The 12928-nt window shown below is 34.4% G+C and overlaps 1 protein-coding gene across 50 annotated transcripts in view; it reads left to right on the plus strand.

The window, feature by feature from the left end:
• The window catches only part of RIMS2 (regulating synaptic membrane exocytosis 2), a 448206-nt gene that overhangs the window by 131973 nt on the left and 303305 nt on the right, over positions 1 to 12928 (plus strand). For 11 of the 50 annotated variants that reach the window (XM_027657173.1, XM_027657174.1, XM_027657193.1 and 8 more), the window contains exon 1: positions 6397 to 6955. The exons of the other annotated variants lie outside the window; for them this stretch is intronic. In XM_027657173.1, coding sequence (XP_027512974.1) covers positions 6834 to 6955 — 122 coding nt within the window. In that variant the 5' untranslated portion in view covers positions 6397 to 6833. Of the gene's footprint in view, positions 1 to 6396; positions 6956 to 12928 lie in introns of those variants that run through there. 50 annotated transcript variants of the gene reach the window in all.

A 12928-nucleotide genomic window follows, 5' to 3' on the forward strand; every position in this document is an offset into this window, starting at 1 on the left:
TTCATTAAACCTATTTTTGGGCACTCATGCAATTTTGGGTCACATGACTTTTTTCCCCTCATGTTCCTCTTTCTCTCTATTAACTATATAGGAGGAAAAAGGGGGCTAGCCTTTTATACTACACTCCTTAGTCATCTGTATTTAGGTGGGATGAATCTGAGAGTCTTTGTTATTAAGTTTAAACAATCGAAGTTCAACTTCTAAATTTGCCTAACATCAATAATGTCTTTATTTTTAAGCATAGACTTCCCTAAGCAAGGAATAGTTAGAAATACCCAGATCTGGCAAGTAAGGCAGAACTAGGCACTGGAGCTTTATTCCAGACCAAGCAAGTTGTACATATTGTGTAATATTCAGAAGCATGAGAAGGACAGAGATAAGAGAAACAATTAAAATTAAATATTTAATGTAATTATTTTCAACTGTTCTATGTCTTGTCATATTTAAATAAAATTTCCCATGTTGCTTTTCAGCTAATATGTTAAAGAGAATTCCACAGAGAGGTTTGAGAAGCCATATCTATATTGAGCTAAGGAAATTAACCAATAAGTCAAAGTTATTCATGTTAAAGATAGCTTAAAAATAATTATACTGGGAGGTATACCCCATTCTGAGGCACACTTACTGATTCATTTTGAGAATTAGTGCTGTTGTGGTATAGTCTATCATAATTAATAACAAAAGGTTTTTATGTTATATTTTTTCTATTTCCCTTGTCCAGTTTATTTGTTTTTTCCTCTGTCTTACTCATCCTGAAATGCGCAATTTGTGTGGTCAGTGCCAGTTTCCATATGTGTTCACACCAGGCCTAACAGTAGGATTTCCCAAGTGAACATATGGCACATTTCATATTATCTGCGTAAGGAACAAAATCAGACCTACCATTGTGTTATCTGAGTTTTTTATCACTAAAATTATTTATAGTAAGTCATCTGCCATTTAAATTTCACAAGTCTTCATTGTTTCCTTTCATAGATGTAGAATTTAATTAAGCAGTAACTGGTCAAAAAAAGATAAAATCTCAGTTTCCAAGTATTTAGTAAAATGTATTCTTTGCAAACTAGTAAGTTTGCTGGCAAATCTCATGTTTAACTTCCTTGCCACATTTTAGAAAGTTTTAAAGCCATATTGATCCATGGGTCATGATTGTTTTTTAAATTTTCTTACACCATGATGAGATGCAGTGAAATGAGTTGTTTTGTGTCCTCACAGAACTTCAGCAGACCTAATTAAGGACAGTTGGCACTTTTCTGCTTAGAAAGTCCAAAGCTGATCTGGAATTTCCCATCAAGGCTTGTCCTTTTGGGCTGATGTGCTCTGGACTCCTTGACTTTCTTGGGAATCTATACCTGTCAAGCTTAATTTTGTCTTTCATTAAAAAGTAGACAGTTGCTTCCCTTTTCTCCCCTCTGTATTGATGACACTGCAAATTTTCAGAGAGGAGAATATCCAGATTCTAAGGTGCTAAAGGTATACTCATAGCTTATCTTTGTATTTTATCTGAAGGTATACTCATAGCTTATCTTTGTATTTTATTCTCAATGTAAGTAGATTAATCAGAGAATCCTCAACCTTTTTGAGTGTTGTTGCACTTGCTGGGTGTCTTGGTGACTGAGGAATGGTGCACAGACTGCTTCCACTGGCACCAGAGCACTTCCAGTATTTGGAAACGTGCTAGAGGCACGGTGTTGAACTGCGCTTTTGGGCCTTGATCCAGGGACTGTTGGCATGCAGTGTTATCCCTGGTTTCACTGGAATTAGGCTACTGAACAGTTGATGCTACAAGGAATGTAGCTCAACAGACTTAGGAACGGCAAAACTCTAACATCCTAAACACAGCAAGTAAGAGAAGGCCTTGGGGTTCACACTTCTTGTGGGGACCACTGACATTATTTTTACCTGCAACCTGAACCAGATTACTTAAGCTTCATTTCCTAAAATATTTAAGAGATAATATACCTACAAGTTTTGTGATGATTATCTGTTTTTTTGAAGCTCATTCTAAGATAAATTCTTATTATTTCATCACTTTGTATTACTGCTGGTGGAACAGGAGATAAACTTTTGTGAGTCCTTTGTGTGTGGGATACCCCTAACAGCAAGTCTAATGGAAACTGAAGAATGAGGGAGTTAAATACAACAGGGAGGTAGTTCCATGAGCTTTAGAATCAATAATGGTGTCTCATGTTTTTCTGTCCTATATCTTCTGTGATGTGGTGGTGGATCACAATAAGTTAAACACCTTTTCCTATCACTTTTGATAATTTTGTCAAACTTTAGATGGCAATGGTGTGGCTATTTAGTGACCATATTCTGACTGTCTTTCTACTGTGAAAGTTAATGGGTAATGGCTCAGTCCTACCTCCTCTTCCTCTATGTGCACTGACTTGGGTCTTTCTTCTTCTATGATGATGCTGATTTTCACACAGCTTGCTGGAATTCAGCTATTGAAATATTTATGCCCTATAGAATTAACCAGTCTCATCAAGCATATTAGTCATGGTGATAGATGGTAATATGGAACAAAAAATGGATAAACAGACTGTCCAGGTTTCTAAGTCTCATATCGTTGGCTTAAAATGTGTAACTTAGGCTAAAAGGAAAGATTACTATTAAATGGCTATATGGGAGAAAAATGGAGGACACTGAAAAGATTTATATGAATATGGATTGAATGCCTCAAAAATTAAAGCAAAGAAACAAAGACATTATGGAAGATACTCAGAATAAAACACAAGAAAGAAAAAACAGTATTTGATGGTCGAACTTGTGAATGAACTTTCTTTTATGTTACTATACTTTGGTAGTGGGTATTATCTGTAACAAGGTTTGGTCTCTTAGGTGGAATTTCTGTATCTTCCATTGTAGATCTGTGACCTGACTACCAGGGAATAAAATCAGTATCACTTTCCCATTCTCAATTAATGTTTAACTCAGTGAATTAAATAGTTCTCTCCATATTTAATATTTTACGGAAGAGAGAACAGCATCAACAGCAAAGACAAAGTCCCTTTGGAATAACCAAGAAGGTATTGATGAGGATATGCTTCATGGTCATATTTTAGGAAGCTAGAAGAGAATCTTGGGACTCAGTTTTGCATGTTCCCTGACACTGCCAAACTACCTGTAATAGAAAGAACAATGCATTTTGAATGAGGCTCAGGCACCGGCTTAAGGAGAGGATTCATTATTCCAATTCTTAGACAGAGACTGATGCTTACCTGTAGCCTGGATCTAGGTATTTTTATCTTTTTTGGGTGGGGACTTTATACCTCTCTTCATTATTTCCTATATTAGATATTCAGAATATGGGCTTCTATGACTGCTACGATTCTTATGTGATTAAATTTACAACTGTAGATTTTGCCTTAGTTGCTAAACGTCTTTTGTGAACCTAAACCTTTGAACATTGACGTAAGGAAATACAGATGAGTGTGTACTTTACTTCTAAAGAAAGTCTCATTGCATTTCACTTGCAGTAGTGAAGTGAAATGTCCATCTTTCAGTGTAATTTGTGTTAGTCCCTTAAAATCATGTCCCACCTTGGAGCATCAGTTTGCTAATCTGAGCCAAAATGAGTAGTCCTGTAAACTGTAATAAGATAACATTATCCAATGTGTGAGACCACTGTTGTTTGCTTACCTGTCTGGTAATCATTTCTTCAGATGTTTTTTCTTTTCATAATGAATATACTTCAACAGTCAAAATTTTTTCATCATCAATATTGAGCTAAATGCTTTGATGAGGGCATATTGAAGAGCAGTGGTGCTGCATTACAGGTACTTATGTGCTATTAATCACCCAATTTTATTTAATATCTTGATGAAAAAAACATAGAGGTTTGGCTTTCTGTACATTTAAAAAAATCCCACTGTTATCCCCAAACTTCAAGTGACTCATCTCTACCATTTTCTTTTGCTTTTCCATCAGGCTATACTTACATACTAACCAGTAGATTAGAATGGAATTGAATCCAAGATTGTTCTTCTTTTGATTGTCAATTCCATCCTCGTTTTGAAAAGAGGAATACTTCAGTGGGCAGAGCCTACTCTGCTCGTGCTCCTTCATTCCATGTGCTCCAGCCTCTTTCTGTTAGGTCTCTTTACTTCCTTGATTCTTCTCAGCCAAACAATTATATTTTGGAAAAGGTGGAAATACCTAAAAAGAGGTCTTAGTAAGAAGCCTACATTAAATACAGGAAGGAATTTTCTATTGGCTAAAGGGTCTCTTGGAGAGTGTTAGAAGGGTCAGGAAAGAATGGCAATTTACTTTTTTCTGTACCATTCATTTCTTGAAATAATAATAAAAAACAGCTTTTCTGGTCAAGTCTTGATGGACATTCCAGATGTCAAAAAAAAAAAATGCATATTTGCACAACCCCCCTGCCATTATAGGTGAATTTTCTGCTAGTAGCAACTATGGAGTATTTGCCCTTAAATTTATTATTTTATTTTTATTTTTTTCCCTATGAAAGGTTTTATATGCATGAATATCTGCACAGTATTCTTCATTTCTTACCCCAAAATTAAATAAAAAATTGAAAGTTTCGAATATGTATCCCATTTTGTCAGTAGTTTTAGAACAATTTTACAAAAAAAAAAGAAGACTGTATGCCCCAATTTCCATTTTAAATATCTGAAAATGAAGACATAGAAGGGTGGATGTCAAATTTTCAGAACTTGGCTGCAACTACAGGAGCATTTAGGCTGTGATGACCATTTGTAAGGCACAACAAAATGGTGATGCACTTGAAATATATGATCAAATATTGGTCTTGTACATACTCCATGGTCAACACTGTCTCTGAACTGTTAAGTGTTGCATATTATACTGATTGGAATGACTTGAATCCTTTGTGACAAGATGATTCTGTTTCTTGGAGCAGATACAAAAAATTTGTCTTTTTTGATGGAATAAATTAAAAGGCAAATTTTTTTTGTATCACAAACATGAATTCTCTGTAACATAAGTAATGTGTTTTCCAAGTATTATTTTTTTCATTTTATTATAGCAAGATAGCCATAAATACTGATCAGTTCCTACTCCAGGATCTCAACAGTTACCAGCTTTGACATGCATATAGCCTAGTACTTTTTACTGCAAATTGTAATACATTACTCAAAAACAAATGCTTCCATAATTCACAGTATGCTATAGACATAAAAACAGGTATTAAAAACTGTTTTGTTTAGTAATTTTTAGGGTTTCATATGAGTTTTGCAAACAGCTTTATTAGTAATATTTTCACAATTAAAAAAAAATTAAAATAGGTGTTAGTAGTGAGTCCTATATGTCTCTTTTAGAGGGCCCTGGAGATTAATTTGTTCCTATTTCTTTTTTTTTTTTTTGAAAGTAGTTGCCATCCTTCTGGCCAAAGAAGCCTGAATGGCTTCTCCCTTCTGAGCACATAAATACAACACTTTAATTAGCTGAAAGGTTGCTTATTCCCACATCATCTGGGATTAAAATTGCTTTCAGTGGAAGAGCTTTAATAATGACCCTCCTTTTATGTTGGTTTATTTGGATATTTTGTAATTAGTGCTAAGATGTTAAAAGCTGTGGATAGAAAATGAGATATTATAAAGAAAACCTTTTTAATTGTTATTTTTCAATTTGACAGTGATAGAATATATTCTGTACTGTTATGTAATGTCATCCTCTGGCACAAGCATTGAAAGAAAAAGAAAGGAAAAATGTTTTGTAGTCAGAGCTACTTATTTTCTGTACATTTAATGGTATTCATAGTGCATATTATGTTGCAAAATCTCTGTATTCCATTAGATGACTGATTCTGCTTCTTGCTCTTTGACATCCTATACTTTATGTGTACTGGTACACAGGCTCCTAAGATAGTGGGTTTTCCTGGAAGTAGGCAGGTTTGGAACATCCTAAGAAGTGATCGATTTTTCTCGGTTCTATCATGGCTGATTCAGTGCAATAAACTTTTAAAAGACACTGAAGACTTCTCATTTTGAAATGCAGTGCATATGTATAATGCAGCCACTCCTTTTAGTAACGGTTCAAATTTGTGTAATAAATCATTGCCTTGATGCTCTATGTACAGCACCTGACAGAGTGGTTACGTATAGAATGTATACTCTTTGCTTCAGTCATGAATTCTTATTACCTTTAAATGTTTGCAGTGAAAAAACTGTTATCTCATGGAGGTATAGGTTTCAGATACGAGACAAAAGATCTGTTGTTACAGTCTCAGTGCTACATGTTGTTTATTATATGAATAATATTTTTAGAGTGGTCTTTCTGCCCTTTAGAGCCGCCTTTATATATAAAAAAATAAATTAAAAATTCTACATACATGGTCACGGATATTAGTCATTTTTCCAGGGGAGGGAAGGAGGAGGGGAAGATGCAGAAATCCTCCTCCTCTTAGACAGTAGTAACAGTGTGAGGATGCCTTGTCCTCATTTTTTTTACTTCTGAGATTTTATTGCTGGCAGCCAGATGTGCTGAAACTCCTGACGACAGCATCTATTCACTGCGTGTTTTTAATAGGCTTAGAGAAATATGAGTAGAGTACATGAAAGCAGCTCAGCTTCACACTTCAGCTGGGAATGCCCAAAAAGCTTACTGCTGTTTAGAATTCTTGCTACAGTCGGGAGAAAGCCGCACGGGTGCTAAATCTTCTACGACTGAATTAGAAGAATAATGACTGTACAATTAACTATCAGCCCCTGCTCATTTAGGCACAGTTTTTACAGAGATCAGGAGAAATATGGAACTTGATTGGCATATTTGTATTTGATGGTGTGTACAAAATAGATGACTTTTAAGACAGGTGGTGAAGAAAAATAGAAGAGAAAGAAAGAGAGAAAATGCAATTTGAGACACTGCGCCAGGTCTGCAATTCTGTTTTATCTCATTTTCATGGGGTTTTCTCATCCCCTCCAAATATTTTACAAAATGATCTTTTTGGACAAACGTTGAACAACACTAGGTGAGTAGAAATGAAACATTTTTGCTTTATCATTTCTATTCTTATGCTGATGGTAATCTATTTGCATGCTTTTCAATGGGGTACTTTTATAATTGCACTCCTAGATATTAACATTTTTATGGTAGCAGTGAGTCTGTTAGTGTTTTTATGTTTTATGTAAGGATTTACATGAGAACTCAGTCTGCAGAAATAAAACTAGCAAAGATAGAATAAAATATTTAAGATGGTTATGTATCTTCCAAGTACATTAGCTGCCATTAGAAGCTAGCATTATTAGCTGTAATCCTTAAAGCATATTAAATATTCATAAACAAATTTGTCAGAGAAAATGATTTCTATATGGATATGGCAGTGAAAAGATTAAATGCTCAGAGATGTCTGTTTAACCATACATAATTTATTGGAAGATGCAAATTAGTAGTTCTGCATACCTTTTGCAAAATAGGCAGAAAGCAGTTCCTTATTTTTAGAAGATTTAGATTCTATGTGTGATGCTTTTCAATAATCTTTTTAACTAGTCAAATTATAGTTGATCAGTGGACGCTTTGCAGCAGGTCAGTCAGCTCTGTAGGCTATCCTTTTGTGAATAGCTGTTGTTTTGTGGGAATTAGAAATGATAGGGCAAAGTAGTTGTTTATCCATGTGAGACAGTTATTGAACTGGTTTCTTAGGATTTTTGAGGGGGTAAACTGAATTAATAATACCTCATTTCTGTGGCATTATTCAGTAAACATATATGGTACTGATGTTTAGAACTTTTTCATACTTCTGTTAAATATTAACAGTAAAAATTATTAATAATTTCATCTGAAAGAGTGGGAGTGCAGGTCAGGGAGAATAAGAATCCTGTAGTTTTTAATGAAGATAGTGCACTGATGGAAACATTCTGGAAAAACAGTGGAAGTAATATTGCAGTGACTATATCCAGCATTTTAATCATCTTCTCTGTATCTGTGGGAGAAATCCCTTTTAAATGGGATATTAGTTCTTAAATACAGTGACATTTGCACTTAATACTTCAGAAAACTGTTATAATTTTATTTCCCAGATTTTTGTTGTAAGGATTCCCTCCCTTACTGCTGATGTTTCCTTTAAAAATATTTTAAGATTTATTTAATGTTACTGTTTTCAAGTTTTGTTATCTTGTTTATGAATTTCAAATTAGGCATGCAAAATTATGGAGGTAGCAATCATAGTTACTGTTATGAATTAAGATATTTTTAGATATATATGAAATCTGTATTCAAGGAGATTTTTCTTATATCGCTTTGCTGTACTGTGAAATGTTTGAAGCTCTACAAAATGGAGCAATAATTTATGTATTATCAGCTGTGATTGTAAAACTGTGCATATTTCCAAGTGCATAGTTTCAGGCCTGCAGCAACCAACAAAGCCCTTAGCAACTGTTCTAATCAGCTCCCATCCCAGTCCTGATTCTCTGCTTCTCTGGATCTGCGTTTGCAGATCAAAGTGCATGCTTTTTGTAGATCAAGGTGCATGTTTTTTGTTAATTATTTTACAGATAGATGTGCATCGTGCTTTTCGGTGTGTATTTTGCTTGTAGACTCGGGCAAAAGCTGCAGCTTCAAATCAAAAGACATTAGAGAACTGTTTTATTGCATTTGATGTGCCTGAGATTAGAAGTATATTTATCCTGGGAGACTGGCAAACAATAAAGGATTGTTTGGAAATTGAGCCTCCTACTTAGTGTGGGCTGTCTTATTTAGGATGAGAATAGTTCTGTTGTTATAAGGAGCAATATAGTGTTTTTCTAGGTATCAATGCTTTCAGCCTCAAAAAAACTGTGCATTTTTTAACAATATGCAGCAGTAATTAGGAAAGACTAAGACATGCTTTCTCTGTCTTCTGACACTGAAGTTAGGTGAAAGTTTTTTAAGTTATTGAGTAAAAAGATTCCCTCTTCTGAATAAGTAACAGTATTTTAAATTTGAGCTTGATAAAAGGATTTTGGAGTCATCTATTAAGTAGTCACTAAAAAGTCTCGCTTGCATTTATTTCAGAAGCTAGTCTTTTTATTGTCTTAATGATTTAAAAAAAATCTGTTCTATTTTTGTAATTAAATCAATGTCCTGTGTATTACAGTTAGATTTTTCACTTAAAGTTTTGCACAATTAATCTAATGTACTTGCTAAAAACTAATTGTTCGTGCATTAAGAGTTGATGTTTCAGAACTGTGGTAAGGAAAACATAAATACCTACAGCATGGAAGAGATTCTGCTTTGATGAGGTATAATGCAGTCTGTCTCTTTGGTCTTCAAAGTTCTATATTTTGTCAGGCTAAAAAGACATTATTTTTTTTTAAGGGTTTTTTTTTCTGTTTTTATATCTAAAAGGTACAAGTCATAGTCCAGAAAGATAACAGCTGACATTACACATGGAATGATTAACTGCTGCTTACACAAAGCAATAATGTGAAGAAAACAGGTTGATGGATACAAATAGTACAGTAATAATGGAATGTAAAACAGAAAGTCATAGGAAATGAGGAAGTATACATATAACTGTAACTGAATATACATTCCTCCTAATTTTCACATCATCTGTTCTTGGAGTTCTTGTTCTTCAGTTCTGAAAGTTTTAGATATGCTGAGATTTTGTTGCAGGAAAAACAGATATCTTGGGCTTGACTTTCTGATATTATACCAAATATTGTCAGGAATTAAATTGTTTTTCATAATTTCCCACAGAAACCATATATAAGTCGGGTTCTTATTTGCATAGTTTTTTCATTGCAGTAGCTGATGTGGGAGGATCCAAATAATATTAAGCTCCTCGTGAATTAGATTGATTTTACCATTTAAATGGGTTTAGTTATCCTCTCCAAACAGCTTCTGTTGGAGGAATATTGCACTTGAGTTCTTTTGCCAGGTATTGGGCAGCACTGTCCTGTAAGATACTGTTGAGAGTGTAAAAGAGAGAACTGCTTTACTGGGCCTCCCTCCTGTTCTTACACAGTTCTTTCTGACATTACAGCTCCAACCAGCTGAAGCAGTAAAAGCTATGATTTTACCTCAAAATTGTATTTTACCTGTGTTGGGGACTGTGGTGCTATTTCCTGTGTCATAAGTTACTTTCTATTGAAAAATGGTTAGAATTACCTCATGTTGAGAAGCCATAAGGAGTGTTTTTCATTCTTAGCATTTGGCAAATAGCTAGTTAGTGGAATAAATTTTTCATGTGTCTGGGAAAAGAAATCAGGAGACCTTTTCTGAAAACACAATATATGCTTACATTATATCCGAGTTTCAAAGCAACATCTAAAGCAACTTCAGCTTTTTGAAGTCTAAAATTCTCTGATAACTTTCAGTGACATACTTTTCTTTCAAATAACAAAAGACAATGAAATATAGTTTAAAAATGTTTTAAAAACCTTTAGTAATGAGATAAGCTGGATTTTCTGATTGCCATTCTTCATTTAGTGTTTAGTGTACAAATACTTGCTGTCAGATGCTCTATTTGTAGCAGCATGCTTTGAGAAGTCACAATTGCTTTGGGCAATATTCAGATTAACACATCACTGCATAATGGCAAGTATCTTTTGTAACTAAAATTGATAAAACTGTACATAGGAGTATCAGTCCAATTTTGCCATTGCAGTATATATTAAAAGCTTTTCTCAGAGGATGGAAAACAGTGGATTTACCTAAACTTGGTTTCTCACATAACGTATTGCTACTTTTTTTTGTTACAGCTGTGTGAAAGAGAGTTTGTTGTTTAGGTTGGCCACACAGGGGCATAAGATAACTGATATATTCAGCCCAAAAACAGTACAAAGGTTCTTCAAGAATTCTATGTATAACAGAGACTTAGGAATTGTCCATGTTTTGAAATTAGACACACTTAGTTAAAAAACCCCAAATTGTACTTTCTTTCATTAAATTAAACCCCAGTATTTTTAAAGTCTCTTAAGAATTTTTATGTTTTTAATTCCTTGGTAAGCGTCTTGTATATAAATACACCGATTTTCAGCAGGTTACTAGAATACCGAGAGCCTGTTTGTGAAACCAGGTATATACACTGGAAATATCATTTTAGCAGAAACATATGATTTATTTTAATTATTTAATTTTCTGCTTTCTTTTCTAAATATACCTAGTAGCTACTTACTAATGCTCCATTTTATAATGAAGCCATCACATGATATCAAGAATTACTGGCAGAGGCAATTGTTTTTCATGGTGCAAGTAATGATTACTTTGACATTGAAGGAAAAAGATAATATTCTGTTCTTTGTTGGAAAAAAATTTTGTCAAGATACTTCTGTAGAATAGATCTGAGAGGGTTTTTTTTCTGACTCTGTATTGGTTCAACAAAGCAAGAGATTTGCTAATATTCTAAGAGAATGTTGCATTTTCAAATATTACTAGCCTAGTAGCCAAGGAGAAAACACCATAAAGACGTTAGAACTGGGAGTATATTGTCCATATTCTGTCATGCAAAACTGAATAATACCTGAAACTGCCTTTCCTCAGTTTCAAAAAATAGCTCATTTATAGCTACCTTTAAAAATTAGGTTTGTTGGGATTTTCATGCCTACTCCTTTTTACCTCCATACTAGTTTCCTAGTATCCTGCTTTAGTGAGTATCTCGCTGTCTCATTAAAACCATGCAATATTGGTAAAAAAATCCAGAAATTTTGTTTGTGTTCCTACTTTGTATTTTTCCCTTAATGACTTAAAGGCATAGCAAAGCTATTTCCTCCCCTTCTTCTTAACTGTTTGTGTCTTGCCTCAGACCCAACCAGAATTTCAAAGCTAAGCTAATTCCAGTCCTAGATCTCTATATTACTTCAGAGATGTTGTACATGTCAGATGATCCTCTATGTTTTTTTCTTCCTAAAATTAGAGGCATAAGTCATATTCAGGTGAATTCCTATGTGCACATACATACATACATACATACATACATATATATATATATATAAAAGCTTCCATAAAAACAAGGGGAAGATTGGCAGCTGGGACAGCAAGTTGTATATAATGGGCAAAGGGAAACTCAGATAACTGTGCATTTGGTCTTTTCTGCACCTTTGGTATACTTCCCTCATAGAGCACTCTATGTGCTCTTCAGGCCTCACATAAGTGCATCTAACTCTTGCTTCTCTGCGGACTTGCTTCTGTGGGACGAAGTGGGACTAGTAGCATGATTTTCCAAATCTTCCTCATTGGAGGAAGCAACTGAACATACTAACTTGCCCCAAAGCTATTTCTTTCTGAGAAGAAGTTCAGTTCTGTATTCCATCCTGTCTTGGCAGCTCTTGGGTTTTGGGTTTGTTTTTTAAGTCCCTATTTCTAGGAAAAACCATTCCTGTAACATTCTGTTATAGATATTTTCAGAGACAGAAAAGTAGGAGATTTCCTTACAGAACCATTTCTCTTCCCATCTCTTCCAGCTCTGGAGAGAGATACCTTCTGTTACTTCCACCTCAGTTGCTACAGATTTAATAAGGTGACATATGCTTCCTCCATGAATCTCACAGAGCTGTGGATATTTGCAGCCATAACAGGTTTCTCTCTATTCTCATTGTGCATGAGCTGCTGTTATCCGATGATGGCAATAAAATCCTAGCTGGCATATGATCTTAACCTCCCACCAGGAAGAGAAAAGAGGATGGATCAGAGATGGATAATTTATCTCAATTCAGCTAGTATGTTAAATTCACAAATTTAAATAATCCTAAATTTGGAAATGATTAAACATGCCTTAAAACTTGATTTTTTTTTTCCTCACCTGGGTGAGAGCAACAGAAATCTAAGCTATACTTGAGTTACCAAGTATAACATTTTCTATCAGAACATGTAAAAGTAATCTCTTTTCAGTCTTGAATAAATCAGATAATTCCTGTCATTCCACATATCATTCACATAAGGTGTGGATATTATCTTCTTTTTCTGGAATAAGAAGGAAGAGGCCATGATATTAAAAAATGTCTATGATTTTGTGTACTCGAAG

The sequence above is a fragment of the Corapipo altera genome, unplaced genomic scaffold (assembly GCF_003945725.1).
Source record: "Corapipo altera isolate COAL_440 unplaced genomic scaffold, ASM394572v1 52b, whole genome shotgun sequence".
Lineage (NCBI taxonomy): Eukaryota > Metazoa > Chordata > Aves > Passeriformes > Pipridae > Corapipo > Corapipo altera.